Genomic DNA, 25,148 nt, shown 5'->3' on the forward strand with positions numbered 1-25,148 from the left:
CATACACCTTGTGACACAGAAACAATGAAGCTATTGAAATCCCTGGAATAACTTTATTACTGTATTATTAAACCTAGCCTCTATGAGTAAACACTTAAAACAATTTTAAACAAAATAAAAGTTTATTTCTACTTGCCCTGTCTTCCCATTTCCCTCTATTCTCCTCCCTTCATTTGTTCCTTGTTTTTGTAATTTTTCATTGAACACATTTATAACTAGTCTCCATGGCACTACGCACAGTAAATTATAATATATGCTGGCCACAAGTCTCTGGCCATTCACGCCCTGCCACCACTGCCAGTGAGGACAGAGAATTTGGCACTCAGCCAAATTTCCGTTCACTGCAGTAGGACAGGAGAATTCCAGTTGCGAGTGAGGTCGGAGAATCCGGACCGTTGTTTCACAGATAGAAACATTATGCCATGCAACATTTAATGTATTATGTAACAGTAGAAAAGTTAAGGCATTGCTTACTGACAAAATTAAATGTTTCTCACATGTAGCTTCCTCGCCTATTTCTAATTTCTTCTGTCTTTCTGTCTCTTTATTTTTCTCTCAATTTGTATTCCTTGCATGCTTGAGTTGTCATTCCTACAGGCGAGGTTTTCGTCTGCAACGCTACCTGAATTGGGGTATCATAGTGGAAAATAAATTAAATGTCTGTCACTAAATCATCACTCTTTTGATCATTACTGGGTCTTCTCTTCCCACTCATCCAGCAAGGATCCCAGCTATCTGTTTTCTTAACCACCGTATGTCACGGTGTAATGTTTCCACAGGTGAGTGATGGTGGATGAGCGGGGCTTGAGAAACCTTGGAGAGGATTAGCAATATGTGCTGGAGTGACGATAGAAAGCCTACTTCTAGCAAAAGGAGAGGACCTAGTCATGGATACCTCTTGATCTCTTCAGGAACCCCCTACCTCTTTTGTGAGGGCTTATTTTCACTGTAACTTCATTGCAGTGTTAATGTAAGCCTACTTGCGACACAAATAAATAAACTTTAAGCTTTAAAAAAACTTTAATTTTACATTTTAAAAATGTCTTCATGATGCTTCTTCCCCTTTTGGTAATAGCCCATCTTTCTCATAACACTTTAGCAAGTGCCCCATTGCAGCACCACTGAATTTTAATGTCCAGCAGTGCCCTCTGTTTCACAGGAATCTCTTTCATAGCCAGGGCTGCACTTTAGTTAGCTGTGACAGGAATGTCAGGGTCACTGCCAAGTTGGGGTGGTATGCTGAATTCCCGCCCTCAGAGAAAAATCTGCCACTATACTTTTGTTTATGTCACATTTGACAATTTACCTTTCTCTCGCCTTTTGTTTAAAGTCTTTAATAGCCTCTTTCCCCTTTTCTTAATGGCAGCACTCAGGCTTCTAAAGCCAAAGTGAGTATTGAAGCCTCATTCCAATAATCATATCATCTGGCTAAAGGTTAGTACAGTGCTCAAGGACTGTAGCATTGTCAAAGGTCCTTCCAGTAAGATGTTTTCTGATCTCTAGGCTAGTATTATCAGTCACCAACACCACCAAAAACAGATGAAATAACTATTTTTCTCATTGCTGTCTCTGGGTTACTGCATTGTACAATTGGCTGCAAATCAAAATGTAATTTGTTGGCTGTGAAGTGTTTTGAAATGTCCTCACAACAAGATAGATATGGAATTAATGCAAGTTCTTTTTTTCATGCCATCTTCTGCTTCCACGTTTCTGTATATCTCACATAGAACCTGTCTTTTCTCTGCACCGCTTTTCTGTTTACATGTCTAGATGCTTTTGTTGCAAGAATAATAGTGAGTTCCCAGTGAATGCCTTTATTAATGTAGAAAAGACAGCAATTTATGGCACCGAAGAGATGCATATTGATTTGTGAATTGCCATAAACTGCTCCACCATTAGCCTCACAAATTTACCACCTCCCCTCATCAAGAAATAGTTGGATTTGCTGTGTGAAAATATATTAGGTTCTCTCTAAACGTGCTAAACCTGCTATTTCACAGCAAAAGGATTCGGTTAATGGAGTAATTTTTCTCGAATGCCCTTCCACTTTGCAACCAATTAGGAATTAATGATAATTGTTCTGAACATGCCACATAAAGCATGTAACAAATGTGTAAGTTAAACAGGATAAATTATAAAATAAATTAAATCCTTTCTAGAGAAAAATACTTGATGGAATATAACTAACTGACAACTGAAAGGAAACAAACAAAACCACAAATTAGAAAGTACTGAATGTGAATTTCGTGATTGAGAATATGTGGGCTCATAACAGGCTAGCAAAACACGAATTGTGTGCTCAGCAGAGAAGTAGATGATCAAATTTGATTTGTTATGAATTGTGAAGAATTATATAGCTTTCATGTGTATGCAGCATTGGCCTTTTGTTACTGAATTTCATGAATTAAAAAGCAATCTGAACTCTTGGCAGGAGCTTGTCTTCATTTTTATGTCTAAGTGTTATGTTTCCGAGGCAAATAAACCTAGAACTACACATTTTTTGCATTGCATTTGGTGCTATGGTGAGGTGAGGTGAGAGTGACTGCCCTTGACATCAAGACAGCATTTGACTGAGTATGGCATCAAGGAGTCCTAGCAAAACTGAAGTCAATGGGAATCAGGGGAAAACCCTCCACTGGTTGGAGTCACACCTAGCACAAAGGAACATGGGTGTGGTGGTTGGAGGTCAATCATCTCAGCTTTAGGACATCACTGCAGGGTTCCTCAGGAGAGTGTCCTAGGCCCAACTATCTTAAGCTACTTCATCAATGACCTTCCTTCCATTATATGGTCAAAAGTGGGGTTCTTCGCTGATGACTGCACAATGTTCAGCATCACTCACAACTCCTTAGATACTGAAGCAGTCCATGTCCAAATGCGGCAAGATCTGGACAATATCCAGGCTTGGCTTTTTTTAATTCATTTACGTGAAGTGAGTGTCACTGGCTAGCTCATCCCTAGTTGCCCTTGAGAAGGTAGTAGTGAGCTACCTTCTTAAACACTGCAGATCCTGAGGTGTAGATATATCCACAGTGCTGTTAGGGAGGAAATTCCAGGATTTTGACCCAACAACAGTAAAGGAATGGTGATTATTTGTGTCCTCTATTGTGAAGAACCAAATTATTTGTTTAATTTTTCTGACATTTATTTGTTCCCCACGGATATCAGAAGGACGTATTTTACACAGAGGGTGGCGGGGGCCTGTAATGCGCTGCCGGGCAAGGTGGTGGAGGTGGACACACTGGGAACGTTTAAGACTTATCTAGATAGCCACATGAACAGAGTGGGAATGGAGTAGGAATGGGAATGGAGGGATACAAAAGAATGGTCTAGTTTGGACCAGGGAGCGGTATGGGTTTGGAGGGCCAAAGGGTCTGTTCCTGTGCTGTATTGTTCTTTGTTTGTTATGGATGTCACTCTTTGTCTTTTCAACAAGAACTGATTGCAGGGCACTCTTCCAAGTCATAAAAGTTGCAAGTCCTCCTTTAATCCTAAACATCCCTGCTAATTTGCTGGACAGTTAACAGCCCTGTGCCGCAAGCAACATCTGACTTAAAGCATTTGTCAAAGCCGGAAAAATGACAAAAGCAAATTACTGCGGATACTGGGATCTGAAACAAAAACAGAAAATGCTGGAAAATCTCTACAGCTCTGACAGCATCTGTGGAAAGAGAATAGAGCCAACGTTTCCAGTCTGGATGACCCTTTGTCAGTGCATGGGTCTGGGGAAAATGACGCACCGACAATAAAAGAAGCTAATGAGAAACATCACAAATTCAAGCGTGGGAGTGTATGATAATTTTCAAATGGAACCACACTTGGTTATTAACGAAGATCAAGTGTAGTTATGCAGATGCTGCACTTGGTTGAGGTCAATAGGTTACATTTAAGCTTCATTTTCATATGAAGCAATTTTTAAAAGTGGCATCTTGGCGTTTTGGTTAAGATGCAAATGAGATCAAGCCTTGGAGGAGGAAGGCTTCTGCCTCCTCCAATCAGCTTGGCTCATGTAGATCAGGCCCAAGATAGGGGTTGCAGCTTGGATCGGAAATGTCTCAACTTGTTGAGACTCTGAATTGGACTTGATTCGATTGAAAAAGTATTTAAAAATTTTAAAAAGGGAACAACCGCTCAATCCACCTCCTCCAACCCCGCAACTGCCTTCCCAGCAATGGCGACCAGCTTGCGCGTGCCGGCCAGTGACGCAATGCGTGGACGCTCAAGCGGCCCGACCCCCCCCCCGCCCCGCGCCGCCCCGCCCCGCCCCGCGCCCCGCGAGGTAACACGCGGGGACGTTCACCCTCAGCCCAGTGACGCAATACGCAGACGCTCATACGCAGGCGGGCGGGTGACGTGACACGCAGATGCTCACCCTCAGCCCAGTGACGCGATACGCAGACGCTCACCCTCAGCCCAGTGACGCGATACGCAGATGCTCACCCTCAGCCCAGTGACGCGATACGCAGACAGGCCCGCATCGAGAGGCGCAGGGGTTGTGGGGGAGGGTCAAATCAGAAAGGGACAGGCTGCAGCTGGATTGCCCCGGCGGGAGAGGGACTGTGGGCTTAAACCCGGCCTCTCCCATCAGTCGGCAAATGACTAATAAAGAGTTGATTTTCCTGCCTTGATGAAAAGTTGGTAGTAAGCCAGCAGTCTGTGGATTTCCCCGTCCTGCTTCCCCACCCCCGCCACACACACACACACACCCTGAATTTCAGGGCGGCTTGTTTTTGTTTTGTTTTTCGGTGGAGAGAGAAACAAGAAGAAGCGAGCGGCCTTTGCTTCCTGAGAGGAAAGATGTTCAGTGTCTGGTGGTAGACAGGGAGGAAACGACATAAAGAAACGTGCGGGGTTTTTTTTTTCTGTTTTTAAACACTCGTTTTCTGCCAGTTTATTTTTTTCGCCTCACCTCCCCCCTCCTCACCCCGGGCCGCGCCGTGATGGTAAATAATATTTAGCAAGGAGAAATATGGGAAATTGTTTGAAATCTCCTACATCAGATGACATTTCTTTGCTCCATGAGTCCTCGGACCGGGCGAGTTACGGAGACGGCACCGAGATAGACCAGGAGCCGCCGCCGCCATATCAGGTTGGTCTTTGTTTGGGCAAGTTTTCTTTCTGTCGCTGCTCTCTAGTTGTCTGTCTGTCTGCTGCTGTCCCTCGACCTGCTGGTAACTGTATATGTTCAGCTGCCTATGAAAACAAGCCTCTGCGATTCTGAAGTCAGTGTTTATCTCCGGTAATTCATGTAACGTTTTTCTTTTGGGCATGAACACAATTGAATCAACTCCCAAGAATTAACCATTTATTCATTCGAAAAATAAAAAAGTGCTTCAAACAACTCAAAATTAAAACAATAAGACCCTAGTTAAAATTAAGTCATTTTGAGAGGTGAGGTGAGGTTAAATAGTTTGCCTTATTTTAACCGTATTGACAGATTTGTATTTCCAATTATTCTAATTTATACATGTACAATTTGAAGTCATGGATGGGCCTGTCATTACTTACGGTTAGAGCATGCCACAGCTTTTGTGCAACGCACTGTTCTGTCGGTTTGCAAATGGCACAGAGCATCATTGTTTACTGAAATTATTAAAAACACCTACTTACTTGGTCCATGAACCAGCCTGCGAATTACTTTCACCACTGGTATATATATTTAACTTGACGTTTTAGCACAGTTAATGCATTCAGGAGAGAATAAGACATCTTTTGTGAAGTCCGTGCACAATTGTGTCTCCAGTGGTTAGGCAACGTTCTCGTCCCATTACAGAAACACATTCTGGCTTTGTCTTGTACAAATGGAACACTTGCATTTGGCATTGACATTGAACTTCAGTGCTTCGCATTTCAGAAGGAATGAGCATTTTATTTTCAAATTCCATCCTAGACTCTTAAAGGCTTAAAGCTTTTGTACAACATTGGTCATTACATGGCAGAGAGATTTGATCCCTTTGGCTCCAAATTCTCTATGTACTGATTCACAAAGTTATTTATATTTTCCTGTTTGTGCTGCCCTTTCCTGGTTGATGTATACTATACATTATTTTACGGAATAATACTCAGCTACTGTGATGTCTTTCACAGTACTTGTGGACATTTGTTGCATTTGGCATTCTCCCGACCTAGTTTTTCTAACACCTATCTGAACGTGTGAAGTGGGCCCCAAACATCCATTTAGCTGGAGATAGAATTATCTTTCTTAGATTCTAAATTAATTGCTTATTTATCTGGAACTGCAGGGTGATTTAATTCTCAATTGTTTGCTTTGTTCTATTAGTATTTTTGTTTGGAAAGGGCATGTGAAACAAGAGCACATTGTCTTTAAGAAAAAGTTAGTCTAAATTTTTATCATTTCTAACAAATCCTAAATCTGGCCAAATGCATAGTTTGATCACCTTGTACATGATGTAATTATGCCATTTGAATGTTGCTCTAGACATGTGGGAAAAGTTTGTCAAGCCCTGTGTTGTAATGCTGCTGACCCTTGAGTAGCTTGTAGACTTTATTCCAGTGTCTGTTCCTGTGTTATAAATATTGGAAATGTTATATTCATTCTCATTCACTAGTTTATTAGCTTTATTTTTAACTTGTGCCACCAATTTCTTTTGGGACAACAGAATTTGCCAGATGCATCTTTGTTTTAGGTTTAAATTTTTAATAGACTTATTAAAGCTGATTCTGATAAGATCATTATTATAATGCTAATGTATTGCTCCACAACCTCTGACTGTTGATGTAAAAATTCTTAGTGACAGCAATTTTAATGTTTATAGTGCCCTTTTAATATATTCCATGGAGAGAGATGGATTGAGGGAAGGTCACAGGCATAGTCAATAAAGATCGGCTTTTTTGAGGCCTTTAAAGGTGGGGAGGAAGAAATCAAAATGAAAAGGTGTCAAGACAGTTTGAGGAGAGGCCAAAACTGCTGATAGCTGAGAGAAACACAGGAGGGTGGGTGCACAGGTGAGGACAGTTTCATGAATGCACGATGTAGTCTAAGATGCAAGGCTGGAGAAGAGTGCAGGGGTGCGGTGGGATAAAATTATGGGGGAATTTTAAATGATCAAAAATTGAGTGTGATATATTGATAGATCAGTAATTGAATTAATGACAGGTGAGGAAGACCAAGTGCAGGATAGAATGTGGCTGGCCCAAGTTTTGAAAAAGTTGAGTACATAGTTCTATGAGGATGTTTGAGTGTTTGTGTTAAGAGAGTAGAAACATAATAAGATTTTGGTGCTGGAAGGGTTGACGATCAGACAAGTGTGACCAGTGTTACAGAAATTAAGTCATGCTTCTAATTTGAATATGGAGTTTGAAATTTATTTGAACAGTGAACAGGGCTATTTGATTGTGGACAATCCTGGCTTAACTTGAGAGTGATGTGGAGATGCCGTTTGCATCTTTGTAGAAACTTGATGTCTGTGTCGATATGCACGATCTTCTTGGAGATCCTCTCCACTTGGAGCTGGCAGTTTGCGGTGTCAATGGTAGTCATGATGTGGAGATGTAACTTGAGTGTTACAGCTTTGGAATTGGTTGGATAGAGGAGAATGGGGATTTCGAATGAACCAAGTAAGTTAGCTCCTGTTCTCTCTAGCTTTTTCAGTCAGAGGAGCACTGGATTGTTGCAATGACCCAAAATGAACTAATTTTTTGTGGCCTTACCAAAGCACCATGGAGTTTGTGCACTTGCCTTAGATTTATTCTTGAGTGATATTGAATTTTATGTGATTAAACTGCAGGTACTGTAAAATGCCTTGGGACCTTTTTCCAAAAATGGGCAAGATCTGAAATCCGGCACAGACTTGGTCCTCAGGTTGCCAATTTTGAGACAGTCTACCTGTATTTATATGCTTGATCCAGTATCCTCCTGGATGTTAGTAGGGGATTCATCAATGGCACTGCCATTGCACACCATGCAGTGATAGGTAGATTCTCTATTGTTGGAGGTAGCCATTGTCAGCCACTTGTATGGCATGAATGTTACTCGTCAGTTATCAGCCCAAGACTGAATATTATCCAAATTTTGCTGCATATGGACGTAGACTGCTTCAGTATCTGAGGTGTTGAAATGGTGTTCAACATTGCACAATCATCAGCAAACAATCCCACCACTGACCTTATGATGGGAGGAAGATAATTGATGGAACAGCTGAAAATAGTTGGGCCTAGGACACTACACTGAGGATCTCCTGCAGTGTGTCCTGGGACTGAGATAGCTCATCTTCAACAATCAACCATCCTCCTTTGTGCCAGATATGACTCCAACCAGTGTAGAGTTTCCCCATTGACTTCAGTTTTGCTAGGTCTACTTGATGCCACACTTGGTCAAATGCTGCCTTGATGTCAAGAGCAGTCACCCTCATCTCACCTCTGACATTCAGCCCTTTTGTCTATGTTTAGACCAAGGTTCTACTGAGATCAGGAACTGAGTGACCCTGGTGGAATCCAAACTGAGCATGTTATTGTTGAATATGTACCGCCTGACGGCACTGTTGACAGCACCTTCCATCACTTTTCTGGTGATTGAGAGAAGACTGATGAGGTGGTCATTGGCTGGGTTGCATTCGTCCTGCTTCTGGTGGACAGGACTTGATAAGGTGCCACTTCAAAGGTTCCTGCACAAAATAAGAGCTCAAGTAAAGGGGGTATCATGATAGCATAGGTAAAGGATTGGTTAGCTAACAGGAAGCGGAGAGGGGTATATTGATTATTTTTGGGTTTGGAAACTGTAGCTAATGGAGTATGAGATAGGATCAGTGCTGTAGCCTCAAATATTTATAATCTATGTCAGTGACCTGGATGAAGAGACCAGATGTGCTGATGACACAAAGATAGTTAGGAGAGTATGCAATGAAGAGCCTGTAGTCTACAAAAGACATTTTAAGAAAGACTCTGTTAGTGTGCAGCTACAGCAAATGATTAGGATGGCAATTAGAATGTTGGTCATTATTGCAAGGAAAATTGAGTATGGAAGTAGGAAAAGGCATATAAAAGCAATATTATAATAATCAGGGGGGACTTCAATATGCAGGTGGGCTAGGAAAATCAGGTAGATAGTGGATCGCAAGAAAAGGAATTTGTGGAATGTCAAAGAGCTGTTTTTTTGGAGCAGCTTGTGACAGCCTACCAGGGAACAGGCAATTCTGGATTTGGTGATGTGTAATGAGGCAGACTTGATTAGGGAACTTAAGATGAAGGAACCATTAGGGAGCAGTGACCACAATTTGATAGAATTTACCCTGCAGTTTGAGAGGGAGAAGCTGGAATCAGATGTAATAATATTACAATTAAATAAAGGTAACTACAAAGACATGAGTGAGGAGCTGGCCAGAGTTGATTGGAAAGGGAGTCTAGCAAGGAAGGCAGTGGAACAGCAATGGCAGGAGTTTTGGGGGGTTATTCAGGAGGCACAACAGAAATTCATCCCAAGGGGGAGGAAATGTGCTGAGGGGAGGATGAGGCATCCATGGCTGACAAGGGAAGTCAAGCACAGCATAAAAGCAAAAGAAAAAGCGTACAAAGTGGCAAGGATTAGTGGGAAGCCAGAGGATTGGGAAGACTTTAAAAGTGAGCAGAGGACGACTAAAAAAGCAATAAGGGGGGAGGAGATGAAATATGAGTGCAAGCTCACTAGTAATAGAAGATAGGAAGAGTTTTTTTCAATATATAAAAGGTAAGAGAGAGGCAAAAATAGACATTGGACCACTGGAAAATGAGGCTGAGGAAGTAATAATAGGAAACAAACAAATGGCAGAGGAACTGAATAGTTACTTTGCATCAGTCTTCACAGTGGAAGACACCAGTGAGATGCCAGAGCTCCAGGAGAATCAGGGGGCACAGCTGAGTGTAGTGCCATCACCAAGGGGAAACAGAAAGGTCTGAAGGTGGATAAATCACCTGGACCGGATGGACTACACCCCAGGATTCTAAACGAGATAGCTGAGAAAATCGTGGAGGCATTGGTGGTGATGTTTCAGGAATCACTGGAGGCAGGGAGGGTCCCAGAGGATTGGAAAGTAGCTAATGTAACACCGCTGTTTAAGAAGAGAGGGAGGCAGCAGACAGGAAATTATAGGCCAGTTAGCCTGACTTCAGTTATTGGCAAGATTTTAGAGTCCATTATTAAAGATGAGATCGCGGAGTACTTGGAAGTGCATGATAGAATTGGACTGGGTCAGCACGGCTTCAAGGGGAGGTCATGTCTGACAAATCTGTTAGAGTTCTTTGAGGAGGTAACAAGGAAGTTAGATAAGGGAAAACCAGTGGATGTGATTTATTTAGATTTCCAGAAGGTCTTTGACAAGGTGCAACATAGGAGACTATTAAATAAGTTAAGAGCCCATGGTGTTAAGGATAAGATCCTGGCATGGATAGAGGATTGGCTGACTGACAGAAGGCAGAGAGTGGGGATTAAGCGGTTCTTTTCAGGATGGCAACCGGTGACTAGTGGTGTGCCTCAGGGGTCAGTGCTGGGACCACAACTTTTCACAATATGCATTAACGATTTGGAAGAAGGAACTGAAGGCACTGTTAAGTTTGCAGATGTTACAAAGATATGTAGAGGGATAGATCGTATTGAGGAAGCAGGGAGACTGCAGAAGGACTTGGAAAGACTAGGAGAGTGGGCAAAGAAGTGGCAGATGGACTACAATGTGGAAAAGTGTGAGGTTATGCACTTTGGAAGGAGAAATGGAGGCAGAGACTATTTTCTAAATGGCGATATGCTTAGGAAGTCAGAAGCACAAAGGGACTTGGGAGTCCAAGTTCAGGATTCTCTTAAGGTTAACATGCAGATTCATTCGGCAGTTAGGAAGGCAAACGCAATGTTAGCATTCATGTGGAGAGGGCTAGAATACAAGGGCAGGGATGTACTTGAGGCTGTATAAGGCTCTGGTCAGACCCCATTTGGAGTATTGTGAGCAGTTTTGGGCCCAGGACCTAAGGAAGGATGTGCTGGCTTGGAAAGGGTCCAGAGGAGGTTCACAAGTATGATTCCTGGAATGAAGAGCTTGTTGTATGAGGAACAGTTGAGAACTCTGGATCTGTACTCGTTAGAATGATGAGGGAGGATCTTATTGAAACTTACAGGATACTGTGAGGCCTGGATAGAGTGGAAGTGGAGAGGATGTTTCCATTAGTAGGAATAACTAGAACCAGAGGGCACAACCTCAGACTAAAGGGATGATCTTTTAAAACAGAGATGAGGGGGAATTTCTTCAGCCAGAGTGGTAAATCTGTGGAACTGTTTGCCACAGAAGGCTGTGGAGGCCAGGTCATTGAGTGTCTTTAAGACAGAGGTAGATAGGTTCTTGATTAATAAGGGGATCAGGAGTTATGGCAGGAGAATGGGAATGAGAAAAATATCAGCCATGATTGAACGGTGGAGCAGGCTCGATGGGCCAAATGGTTAATTCTGCTCCTATGTCTTATAGTCTAAGTGTTGCTAACAGTTGTTCAGGGCCTAAGTGAGACCACATCTGGAGTACCGTGTACAGTTTTGGTCTCCTTACTTGCCAAGTTTGCAGATGATCCAAATGTTGCGCAGGGGGGGCAGTTGAGTATGAGTGAAGAAGATTTACTGTGATTGTATAGGATCTTGGTTGGATCACATCTGTGTGTGCAGTTTTGATCTCCTTGCGTAAAGAAGGATATACTTGCCCTAAAGGGAATGCAAGAAAGGTTCAATAGACTGGACATTCCCCTTATGCCAGGAATTGAACGATTTAAGGTCAAATATTCCTGAGAGTTTAGGAGAAAAGGAGGTGATGTCTTTGAAAAATACATGCTTCTTGTTGGACTTGCTAGGGTAGGTAATGGGAAGATGTTCTCTTTCTCTCTCCTCCCTGCGGCTTCAGTGTTTATAACTAGGGATATGGTCTCAGAATAAGCGGCCAGCTAATTATGACTCAGATGAGTAAGCTCAAAACTTGGAATACTGTCCCGCAGAGGACAATGGATATTAAGTCATTGAGTATGTTCAAGACAGAGATTGGTAGATCTTTAGACATTAAAGCAATCGAGGGATATGATGATACTGGAGTAAGTGGAGTTGAGGTTAAAGATCTCATTGAATGGTGGAGCAGGTTTGACGGGCTGAACACCTACGAATATGTTCTCATTTTTCATTCAAGTCCTTCATTGATCAAAAGTTGGGTTATTTTTTTCACTATATAAAATGCTTTGCTTTTAAATATTCTCTTTGTGAGGAGTAGATGACGCCTGAAAATGCACTTCAATCAATTATGGCTTGTATTGGCTTGTTGAATAGAAAGATGAACAACCAGGGCATTCTACTGGGAATATGGGCACACATGCACGTAATTCTGATGCTATCCATTACTTAACAGACTCAAAAGTAACTATGCAGCTTTGTTGGTTGCTGTTCCGATTAAACAGTCTTTATGGCTAAGATGAAACAAAGTGCTTATAATGAAGCAGTTATCATAGATCAGGCTCTCAATGTTTTATGACGCATATTGGTGCTTCTGGAAAACTCTCAGCAACTTTACAAACATTTATTGTTTCATGGAAATTATGTTGTTTAGCTGTTTATCTTGTGACAAAAAGTGAAAGCAAAATCATCAATCTTGAATTCTTGTCAAACATGATCTTCAAATCTTTTGGGATGGTAATTAAGATCATAATTATTATGTCCTTTAGGCATTCCTGGCCCATACGCTACCATAATTGGTGGATGAACAGGGGTAGATCCAGCTGTAGAGTGATTTGTTCTTTCTGATCAAGAGCCCACAAATCGGAGAGAAGGGCAGTTTATTATAATCTTGTGCTTTTGTGTTTAGTAACAAGTGTAGTTCATTCAACTGCTCGAGCCTGTCCCACTGTTCTGCTAGACTCCATTCTTCTGCATTTTGATCCATATCTATTAATATCATCAAATAAAAATGTTTTCCCAAAGTGATTCAAAGCGATCTAATTGCCCACAGTTGTTATGCACCTGAAGACATGGCATAAGTGAAAAAGACTGGATATACTTTTCACTCCAATGTTATCTATAGATTGCACAAATTGCCCAAGTTTCCAGTACTAAAACATTTGTGTTGCCAGATGTATATAAAATGATTGTTTTTATAAGAGTTAACAGACACAATCCTGGGTAAAGGAGTAGCATTGCAAAAAGGGTTAAAGTTCACAGATCATACAATTCTTTTTAGTCTATTTATTAGAGTCACAAGAAGGCTTACATTAACACTGCAATGAAGTTATTGTGAAAGTCCCCCAGTTGCCACTCTCCGGCACCAGTTTAGGTACACTGAGGGAGAATTTAGCATGGCCAATGCACCTAAACAGCACGTCTTTCGGACTGGGAGGAAACCAGAGCACAAACATTGGGAGATTGTCTGTGTGGAGTCTGCACAATGACCCAAGCTGCGAATCGAACCCGGGTCCTTGGCGCTGGAGGCAGCATAGCACTGCCACTATGCCACCGTGTTGCGGTAGGGGGGTAAATAGTGAGGAGAATAACCTTAGATTACAAGAGGACATTGATGAGCTGATCAGTGACAAATGGAATTCAGTCTGGATAAGTGTGCAGTAATGCACGTCATAGAGGTTTACAGCATGGAAACAGACCCATCGACCCAAATTGTCCATGCCGCCCTTTGTTTTACCACTAAGATAGTCCCAATTGCCTGCGTTTAGCCAATATCCCTCTACACCCATCTTACCCATGTAACTGTCTAAATGCTTTTTAAAATACAAAATTGTACCCGCCTCTACTACTATCTCTGGCAGCTTGTTACAGACACTCACCACCCTCTGTGAAAAAATTGCCCCTCTGGACCCTTTTGTATCTCTCCCCTCTCACCGCAAACCTATGCCCTCTAGTTTTAGACTTGTCTACTTTTGGGAAAAGATGTTGACTATCTACCTTATATATGCCCATCATTATTTTATAGACCTCTAAGATCACTCTTAAGTCTCCTACGCTCCAGGGAAAAAAAGTCCCAGTCTATCCAGCTCTCTTTGTAACTCAAACCATCAATCCCAGTAGCATCCTAGTAAATCTCTTCTGTACTCTTTCTAGTTTAATAATATCCTTTCTATAATAGGGTGACCAGAACTGTACACAATATTCCAAGTGTGGCCTTACCAATGTCTTGTACAACTTCAACAAGACATCCCAGCTCCTGTATTCAATGTTCTGACCAATAAACCAAGCATGCTGAATGCCTCCTTCGCCACACTGTTCACCTGTGACTCCACTTTCAAGGAGTTATGAACCTGTACCCCTAGATCTCTTTGTTTTATAACTCTCCCCTACCATCACCTGAATAGGTCCTGTCCTGATTCGATCTAACAAAATGCATCACCTCACATTTATCTAAATTAAACTCCATTTTCCATTTGTCAGCCCATTGGCTCAATTGATCAAGATCCTGTTGTAATCCTGGACAACCTTCTTCACTGTCCACTATGCCATCAATCTTGGTGTCATCTGCAAACTTACTGACCGTGCCTCCTAAATTCTCATCCAAATCATTGATATAAATGCCAAATAACAGTGGACCAGCACTAATTCCTGAAGCATACCACTGGTCACAGGCCTCCAGTTTGAAAAACAACCCTCTGAAACCACCCTCTGTCATCAAGCCAATTTTGTATCCAGTTGGCTAGCTCATCCTGGATCCCGTGAGATTTAACCTTATGCGATAACCTACCACACGATACCTTGGAAAAGGCATTGTCCACATGGACTTTAGCAATGTCGACTGCACTGCCCTCATCTATCTTCTTGGTTACCCCTTCAAAAAACTCAGTCAAATTTGTGAGAAATGATTTTCCACACTCAAAGCCATGCTGACTGTCTCTACTCAGTTCTTGCCTCTCTAAATGCCTGTAGATCCTGTTTCTTGGAATACCTTCTAACAACTTACCCACTACAAATGTGAGGCTCACCGGCCTGTAGTTCCTAGGCTTTTCCCTGCAGCCCTTAAACAAAGACACAACATTTACTACCCTCCAATCTTCAGGCACCTCACCCTTGGCTGTCGATGATTGAAATATCTCTGCTAGGGGACCCGCAATTCCCTCCCTAACCTCCCACAACATCCTGGGGTACACTTTATCAGATTCCGGAGATTTATCTACCTTGATGTGCTTTAAGACTTCCAGCACCACCTCCTCTGTAATATGTGCATTCCTCAAGACATCACTATTTATTTCTCCAAGTTCCCTAACATCCATGCCTTTCTCAACAGTAAATACTGATGATAAATATTCATTTATGATCTCTCCCATCTCTTGTGGATTTGGACATAGATGACTTTGTTGATCCTTAAGAGATCCTACTCTCTCCCTAGTTACTCTTTTGCCCTTTATGTATTTGTAGAAGTTCTTTGGATTCTCCTTTGCCTTATCTGCCAAAACAATCTCGTGTCCCCTTTTTACTCTCCTGATTTCTCTCAACTCTACTCCTACACTCTCTGTACTCTTCAAAGGATCCACTTGATCCAAGCTGCCTATGCATGCTTCCTCCTTGACCAGGGCCCTAATATCCTGAGTCATCCAGGGTTCCCTACTTCGACCAGCCTTGCCCCTTCACTCTAAAAGGAATGTGATTACCCTGAACCCTAGTTAACACACTTTTGAAAGCCTCCCCCTTACCAGCATTCCCTTGGCCTACCAATAGACTATCCCAATCAACTTTTGAAAGTTCCTGTCTAATACCATCAAAATTTAGAATTGTGACCTTTGGGTCAGACCTATCATTCTCCATAGCTATCTTAAAACTAATGGAATTATGATCACTGGTCCCAAAGTGATCCCTCACTAACACTTCTGTCACCTGCCCTTCCTTATTTCCCAAGAGGAGGTCAAGTTTTGCCCCCTCTCAAGTCGGGCCATCCACATACTGAACGAGAAATCCTTCCTGAATGCACTCAATAAATTTCTCTCCATCCAACCCTCTAATACTATGGCTGTCCCAGTCAATGTTGGGACAGTTAAAGTCCCCTACTATTACCACCCTATTTTTCTTGGAGCTATCTGTAATCGCCTTACATATTTGCTCCTCAATTTTCTGCTGACTATTTGGGGGCCTGTAGTACAATCCTATTAAAATGATCTCCCCTTCTTATTTCTCAGTTCTACCCAAATGGACTCAGTGGGTGAACCCTCAGAAATATCTCCCCTCAGTACGGCCGTGATGTTTTCTTTAATCAAAAATGGAATTCCGCCTCCTCTCCTACCTCCTGTTCTATCTTTCCTATAGCATCTGTACTCTGGAACATTGAGCTGCCAGTCCTGTCCCTCCCTTAGCCATGTTTCAGTAATAGCTGTAATATCCCAGTTCCATGTACACATCCATGCCCTGAGTTCATCTGCCTTGCCCATCAGGCCTCTTGCATTGAAATAAATGCAGTTCAATCCGGACTTTCCTTGCTCTCTACTCTTGCCTGACCTGTCTAGTACTAGGATTATTGACACTGCCTTTACTATTTAATGTGCTCTCTTTAACTTCAGTGCTGTCCTCAACCTTCTCTTCAGTCTCCCTACTGCTTTGGGTCTCACCCCTCTGCTAAACTAGTTTAAACCCTTCCGAATGGCTCTGGCAAATCTCCCCGCCAGGATATTAGTCCCCCCCCAGTTCAGGTGTAACCCGTCCCTCTTGAACAGGTCACCTCTGCCCCAGAAGAGATCCCAATGATCCACAAATCTAAATCCTTGCCCCCTGCACCAGCTCTCAAACCACGCATTCATCTGCCTAATCTTCCTATTCCTATTCTCAGTAGCATGTGGCACCGGCAGTAGTCTAGAAATAGGCCTGGCTGCTGCTGGTATTTTCCCCTGCAAGGTATACCTGTTTGAAAGGAGAATAGCCACAGGAGACTCCTGCACTACCTGCCTGCTTCTCCTGGTAGTCACCCATCTACTTGACAACCTGTCGTGTGAGAACTTCCCTGTAAGTAGTGCCTATCACGCTCTCTGCCCCCTTTATGCTCTGCAGTGTATCCAGCTGCTGCTCCAACCGAACAATGCAGTCTGTGAGGAGCTGCAGCTGGACACACTTCTTGCGGACAAAGTTGTCAGGAATACTTATTTGCTCCCTGATTTCCCACCTCTGGCAGGAGGAGCATACCACTGCCCTAACTGCCATACTGCCCTTTTTACAGTTAAAAGGATAAGAGAATCTCAACTCGCCTTTCCCTTACTTGTCATCCTCACAGTGACTTTTGTTTTGGGTTAGAAGAGAAGAGAGGGTGTTAAACACTGAAGTAGTCTTTGGGGTTTAACTGTCCGTTGACAACAGCTTCTCCACAAACCACTATTTGGAAGCAGTGACTGAGCTGATGGAAAACTTCCCCGCGACAGCCAATCAGCGTCACTGCTCTGCTACCCTCTGCTGGACCTCACATGGGCAAGACAAACAAGGCAAGGGAATATATGATGAATGAAAGGACCCTGGGAAACACCAAGGGTGAGAGGGACCTTGGTGTGCATGTACACCGCCTCCTTAAGGTAGCAGTTCAGGTGGATAAAGTGGTTATGAAGGTATACTCGCCTTTATTAGCCCCGGTGTAGAGTTTGAGAGCAAGGAGGTTATATTGGAACTGTAAAAAGCAGTTAAGCCACAGCTAGACTATTCTGGAATCCACACTATAGAAGGGAGGTGATAGCACTGAAAAAATGCGCAGGAGATTTACCAGGATGTTGCCTGGGCTGGCAAGTTTTAGTTCTGAAGAGGGATTGGATAGACTGGGGTTGTTTTCCTTGGAGCAGAGGACACTGAGAAGAGACATGATTGAGATGTATAAAATTGAGGGGCATAGATAGACAGGAAGAAACGTTTTCCCTTGTGGAGAGATCAATGACCAGGGTGCATAGATTTAAGGTACGGGCAGGAGGTTTCGAGGGATTGTGAGGAAAGATTATTTCACTGATGGTGATTGGAGTCTGAACTCACTGCCCGAAAGGGTGGTGGAGGCAGAGACCCTCATAACATTTGGGTATTTAGATGTGCACTTGCAATGCTGAGGCCTACAAGACTGTGTGGCCAGGTGTTGGAAGATTAAATTAGAATAGTTAGGTGGTTGTTTTTGACTAGTGCAGACATGATAGGCCAAAGGGCCTTTTCTGTGCTGTAGACCTCTACGACTCAAACTTGGGGAATTGGAAGCAATTTTATAAGATCTAAATTTAGCAGCATTAACAGAAAGCTGGCTACAGATTGACTTCCCCAAATGCATTCCCTCAGTTCTCCAAAATGAACTCAATTTGCCACTCTTCTGCCCATCTGACTATCCTCACAATAACACACAGCCAATTTTTACATAATCTAAACTTCTTAATCATTCCCTCTAAATTCAAATAAAAGCATTGAAGTATACTGGAAAAAGCAAGGTGTGCATGTACACCGCCTCCTTAAGGTAGCAGTTCACTGAACACTGAAATCCCACTGGAAACAGACTTCCAGTCACACAAACACCCATTAATCATTACCCTTGACTTCTTGCCACTGAGCCAATTTTGGATCCCACCTGCCACTTTGCCTTGGATCCTGTGGGCCTTTACTTTCATTGTTCGGCCATGTGGAACCTCATCAAAAACGCTGGCTAAAATGCATATATATTAGATCAGATGCATGACCATCAACCCTTGTAACCTGCTCAAAAAATCTAATCATGTTAGCCAGACATGATTATCTCTAAATCAGTACTGACCATATCTGTGTCTTGATGAAGATTTATGCTGTCCCTCAGATTTTATTCCAATAATTTTCCCACCACCAAGGTTTGGCTTAGTGGCCTGTAATTACTTGATCTATCCCTTTCTCACATTTTAAACGATAATGTAACTTTAGCTATCCAGTCCTTTGGCACCATGCCTGCAGTCAGTGAGGATTGGAAGATAATGGTCAGATCCCCTCTGCCTCCCTATGTTACATTTCATCAGGACCTGGAGATTTATCCACTTTCAAAGATGTTAAACACCTTAATGCTTCCTCTGTTACTATGTTAAGTTCATGTCACTGTTAAGTTCATCTAATTTTTCTTACTCTTCCCTGATTGCAAAGTCTATATTGTCCCCCTTTTGTGAAAACCGATGTAATGTATTTGTCAAAGATCCATACTCGTGTTCTCTGCGTCCACTTGGTTTTTTCAATGGTCGCTAAAAGGCCTTCATGTCTAGTTATCCTCTTGCTCCAAGAAACCTTTAGGTTTTACTTGTCAGTATGTTTTCATGCCCCCCCCTCCCCCATCCATTCCCTTCACCATCCTAGATAGTAGCGGTTGTGGGTTTGGTGCCTAAGGAACTCAAGTGAGTTCCTGCAGTGCATCTTGTAGATAGTGCACACAGCTGGCACAGTTCGTCAGTGTTGGAGGGGTTGAATGTCTGTGGAACAGGTAGGAATCAGGCAGGCTGCTTTGTCTTGGATGGTGTTGAGCATCTTGTGTTGTCCTCCCTTTTCCCCTACCATTCTGAGATTTACGATGAGCCCCATGCTTTCTGCTTTGTTGTACGTTTTTAATGTAGCATGTCTCTAATTGAGTCCGTACACCTGTAATTGGTCCTAGTTATTTAAACTTTGCAGAAACACATTCATATTAAAAATCATCATATGGTGAACATTTTATTGAAACGTGTAAACATTTTGAGTGGGAATTCAAAATATTGCTAGCATGTTGCATATATTCATCACGCACTTACACTTTTAGATACTTAAGGGATATGCGGATATTGTGGGAAGTTTGAGCTGAGGTAGATGATGATCAACTGTAGTTGGTTGTATTGAATGGTGGAGCATGCACAAATGTCTACTCCTATTTCTTTTCTTGTATTAAATTCTTGTAATGAACATATTCTGCACAATACTGGTTTTCAGTACTGGATTTTATTGGGTTGAAATTAGAAATTCAACTAAAAGAAAGTAGTTTCAGGCCAACTATGCTTTCACACTGAATCCGTCACTCTGCGATGTGGACTTTTGCTTTTGTTAAAGTGAAAAGCCAATCTGGGTGCAACTTTAAAAACAACCTATCCATGAAAATTCGCATCCAGTCACTAGTCCTTTCACACTTGTCAATCTAACCAACTTGGCCTTTTCGTCGATCAAACCCAAGATGGGATGCAATATTTAATCTTGTTAGCTTGGATCTTGTTTGTCTCCTTTGTGGAGATCATGAATTGGATTCAGTTAGAATTTGGTTTTTTGGACCAAGCAAGATTTGGGTCTGCCCGGTCCACTCTGAGCATTGGCTTTGTAATTTTAAGAATGGATAAAAACAGTTTTAAAAACAGCGAGCTAGTCAAAAGCTATAGTTTAGTTATATAATTATAAAGTACTTATTCAAACATTCAAATTTTCATCACATTGAATTTGAAGTACTTTGTATAAGTAATACATATTTAAGGCACCCATTTTTTCATCTTGCTAGTTAAACGGATGAGCAGTTTAGCATTACTGGCAATTTTTACTAATTACCCTCTTGTCATTCAAGAGTTGGTTTTTGTATTGCAATTCATATTCTAAGCTGTCATTATCCTTATTACTGGACAACAGACTAGTTTGCTTAAATTGACTCTCATGTGTTCTTGTCTGTACCAGGGATTTGGTAACTTTTCAGTTGTCTACAGTTTAAGGCCAGATGCTTGGAAGTCATAAAGTATACCACCAGGTATCTGAGGATTGAATCTACTTCATAAAAAGATTCTTTTATTTAACGTTCACTCTTTTTTTCCCCCCCAAGTGCAAAGGTGATTTCTAATTTTTTTGCAGGGATGTTTGGGTTGCTGTACAGTCACAAAACCTAAGAGGGATTGCAGCCTGTGTGCCTTTTTCTTCCAGCACAACATTTGGTAACTTGTGTAAAAGTAAATGACGACTAAAGTTGAATTTGATTATTAATTCTTGAATCAGTATAAACAAATACCATGTTTTTTCGATATGTTGGTGAAAGACAATAGAGGGCTAGAAGTGATATTCCAGCATTGGATTTCTCTTCCCGAGGTCACACAAGTGCCCATCTTTGCAAGTTTATAAAGCTTTCCTGAATTTTCTCTTTCCAGTATACCCAGAGCACTTTTATGATGTCTCATACAAGAAATTCTGATAACCTTGGCTGTCCTGCAAATGTATCAGCTGTCCTACGTATTGCAAAATCCTCTCTTCAAAAACAGCCAAATTAAGATTTACTGGATGAATCAGTAGAAATGTAGTTACAGATTAATATTCTGAATTTTTATTTATTTTCTTTAGGATTCGGACTATTTTTACAAAACTTTCTTTGAAATAACGTAGCAAATAGCTACGAACTTTGGAAAGAAATTTTAAAAAATTAGATAAGTTTATGATAGATCAGACACACCTGCAAGACGAGAGGAACAGTGACAACAATTGTCTCTTGAAATTAATACAACAAAGTGCGAAAATCCAATTCCAGTGGCTGAAATCATACTTGACAAATGGAAGGTGTTTGTGGTTGTTGGAGGTCAAGTATTGTAGGTCAAGGTATCACTAGGAATTAATCAAAACTATTCCCTAAGCTGTCGTCAGCTTCCTTCAAAAATCTTCCCTGTCTTAAAGTTAGTGAGGCCGTTCACTAAGGATTTCAAAATGATGAGGTTGTTCACAACTATAATAATGAAGCAGAGTAGTTTACAGTAGCACATGGATAATATTAGGGCTTCAGATGGTACGGTTACTGTCTGGCACTTGCATAGGATCAAGGACAATGTCTCCAACAAAATTATCAACCGTCCATGCCTGTTTTTCAATGGCATCACTGTCACCAGCGCCCACCTTCAATATTTTGGGGAGTCAACATTGATCTGAAGCATATTAACTTCATTGGCACAAGAGCGAATCATAGGTACTCTGCAGTCAGTAACTCGCTACCTGATTCAACAACGTGTCTCCACCATTTGCAAAACAAAATTAGGAACGTTGTGAGAGCACAGCAACAACATTTCAGCAGCTTGACACCAGACAGCCTTAACTGTGGTGTCTATGTCCCAAGAACATTTTTTTCTTCGTGTGATTAGTGTTTGCTGTGCAAGCTGATTAAGTGGATCAGATCCAGTCCATGATTGGATAGATTGTACAAGGTTTCTCCAAGGAGATTAAATGGGTGGAATAACTTCATGATAGCTTGTCCAATGATTGTGAAGAAAATTAAATGAATGTAGAGAACGGTGGAAGGAATTTTCGTGGTCAGCTAAATGGCTTCGCTCCCTTCCTTGTGGAATATGTATTATCCCTCACACCAGTCCCAAACCACTATTGGTGAGTGAAGAGGTATAAAGAGAAGTAAATACAAAATGCCCATCAGATATACTTTTGTAAAAATTGGATTTTTGAGACCAATTTTTTTAGGTCAAAAACCATGGGATCGTATTTCACAGTGGTAATATTTTCGCAGGGTTGACATGCGTGTTTGATTTGGGCCCAAGTGAAATTCAAGAAAGACTGTCTCAAAGTAATTAAGTAGAAACCAACAACACTAAAGAATTATGAACATTTATGATAATCTATACATGATTCATCCAATGCAGTATGAATATGTAAGAAATGAACTACAACACTTCACTTGAAATCCTTCAAAATCACTCTGATCACCATCTGACTCACTGAATCATCCATCCCAATCACTTGGTTGCATAACATCATTCATTGTACCCGAGCAGGTGCTGGAATGTGGTGACTAGGGAGTTTTCACTTCATTGCAGTGTTAATGTAAGCCTACTTGTGACTAATAAACTAATTACTGGATCTTCCTTATTGACTTCATTGGGCAAGTCCTTGGTATTGTTGAGCACATTCAATATTACACATTTTAGGAATAATTTTGTGACAATATAGGTTTGAGTTCATTCCAAGTGTCTGTGTTCCATTGACACAAATGTTGCAAGTGATGGTGCTTGCATATTTCAGGCCTGAATGAATATTTTTTCACTTTCAACATCCAATTGTTCCACAACTTATGATGCTGTCCTTGAGCAGTGTATTTGCATCTACATCCAAGGGCTGTACAACATTCATAAGATCACCAAGAATAACTACCACATTGGAGTTGATTGATCTTAATGTCACACTGTATTGTGGATGACGTTGTTATCAGCACACCTCATAATGATGAACAAGCCAGACCCATAAGCAAAGTCTGCCTCGCTGATCATAGACCTTTTTTTAAATTGTGGAAATGAGGAGGAAGAGCCACTGACCTCCAAAGCATAGAACTCCAGTAATGCTATTAGAATGTTAAAAATTAAAAGTAAAAAACTTAGGCTTACAAGATAAAAGTTGCGCAGTTAAAACAGTCTGACAGAACAAACCCCCAAAAAACATGCCTATTTAAAAGTATGCAAACTGTATTTTTAGTAAGACTCCCTTTATAGATTCTTAGTCATAAAACTCCAGTAAATATTACTTGAGTCAAGGAATTGTTCCACTTTAATAAATATACTCTTAACTTCTCAGGCACAGCCACTTCGTGAAATTCCACAGAGGTTCAGAAACAAACTGCTTCCTAAATTAAAGATTCTCCTGGCTTTACATTGGATGGTTGCCTCCAATTCAAAACATTCATAGCTTCTCAGCATCCCACACAAAGGAGTTGATCTTCAGGGCTTTTCCCCACAGCAACTCCACTCAGTTAAAAATCCCTTTCCTTAAATATCTTTTCCACTTTGATTTCTGATTCCCATTGTCTTTGAACTCAACTTCTCCACATATAAAAATCGTTAATGTTTCATATTTTAACTCTACCAAAGCTTCCTCTGTTTACCCCCGAGACCCCTGTAAGATGTAACTGTTCTGAGTCACCTCTGAACTTCCTTTTGAAATTCAACAGCTGAAAAAGCAATTTCTCTACTATTCTCACAATGCAAATTTCAAATCAAACCTATTTACTTGTAATTTAAATCCACCATAACCTCTCATTACAAATGCACAAACTTAATCTTTCATTTCTTGGTCTTCATAGACAACCTGTCTCTAGTAACCATCCCCCTGTTTCATTAATCCGGGCAGTGTTTAACTCTCATGTACACACAGTTTTCTTTAACTACGCAGAAAGCATAATCATAAAAATATACACATCTCATCACACAGTATCCCAGAAGAGCAAACTTTTCTGTTGTACAGTTCCGCTGTCCTCAAATTACACAAAACCAATTGATCCATTTCTTGCAACCACCTTCACCAATCCAGCCTTGCTTGTGAATATGGATGATGCTGCCTTTTTGTAATTTCTTTGGAGAGGGAATATTGCCATTGGCTTTAATTTTGTGCTATCCACCATACAAGATGGAACCGTGTCTGTGAAATGTCGTCCCATGACTAGGATGGTTTTATCACCAATCTTGGTACGGCTTTTGTTTGCTGACATGTCAAAGTTTATCAGCTTTTCATCCGCATTTTCAACTCGTTGATCGATAAACCTTCTTTCCATATTGAATGACAAAATGGCGGAATTCAATTTATTTTGTAGAGTTCAGGTGCCAGATTTAGTTTCTAATGGATTCTTAAATCACGATTTTTGGGAATCGTGCACTGCCCGGCATTGGCTTTGAATCCTGGAGTATGATTCTTCTTTGCCTCTCTGAGAGCATAGTCAGATGACTCCATGGCTGATATGACCATTTTGCCAATCCTTGTTAAGCCATTCTGCCACTTTAAATCCAGTTTAATTTGAGCTGAGGAATTGGTACTTCTGGTCATGATTGACCATGTGCTGCACAGTCTTGTCAATTGGCTGGGAGATTGCTGCTAGAATTGATGGGGGGAAGATATCTAAATGTCCGTGTGGGTCTTTAAATTAATGAACTATACTGATAAGTCATTAATCACAATGTGGTTTGATCCTTGAGAAACTATGGTTGACTTTTAAAGCCAGATTTGTGAAAAACTGTGTTTTTAGGCCAACAGTCAAGGGTTGACTTTTAGGAAGATCATATGGTGATTGGTTCCCTGCTTCCTTGCTCCTTTGAGTTGTGTGCCACAAAAACTATTTTTTTCAAGCACCTAGTCGCATCTATATTTTTTCAAAAGAAACATGAGAAACTGGTTGGATCAGATGGATACAAAGAATATCTATTATGTTAATTTTAGTATAAGTATTTGGCAATTTTTATTAATCCAAAAATTTAGTCTCTGGTTTAATTTCATTGGTAATTGCTGT

General features: G+C 41.3%; 1 protein-coding gene across 1 annotated transcript in view; it reads left to right on the plus strand.

Moving 5' to 3' along the window:
* Positions 1–4,497: 4,497 nt before the first annotated feature.
* The window catches only part of rnf11b (ring finger protein 11b), a 37,267-nt gene continuing 16,616 nt past the window's right edge, over positions 4,498–25,148 (plus strand). The window contains exon 1 of the mRNA XM_078218551.1: positions 4,498–5,089. Coding sequence (XP_078074677.1) covers positions 4,970–5,089 — 120 coding nt within the window. The 5' untranslated portion in view covers positions 4,498–4,969. The remainder of the gene's footprint in view (positions 5,090–25,148) is intronic.

The sequence above is a fragment of the Mustelus asterias genome, chromosome 8 (assembly GCF_964213995.1).
Source record: "Mustelus asterias chromosome 8, sMusAst1.hap1.1, whole genome shotgun sequence".
NCBI classification, from domain to species: Eukaryota; Metazoa; Chordata; class Chondrichthyes; order Carcharhiniformes; family Triakidae; genus Mustelus; species Mustelus asterias.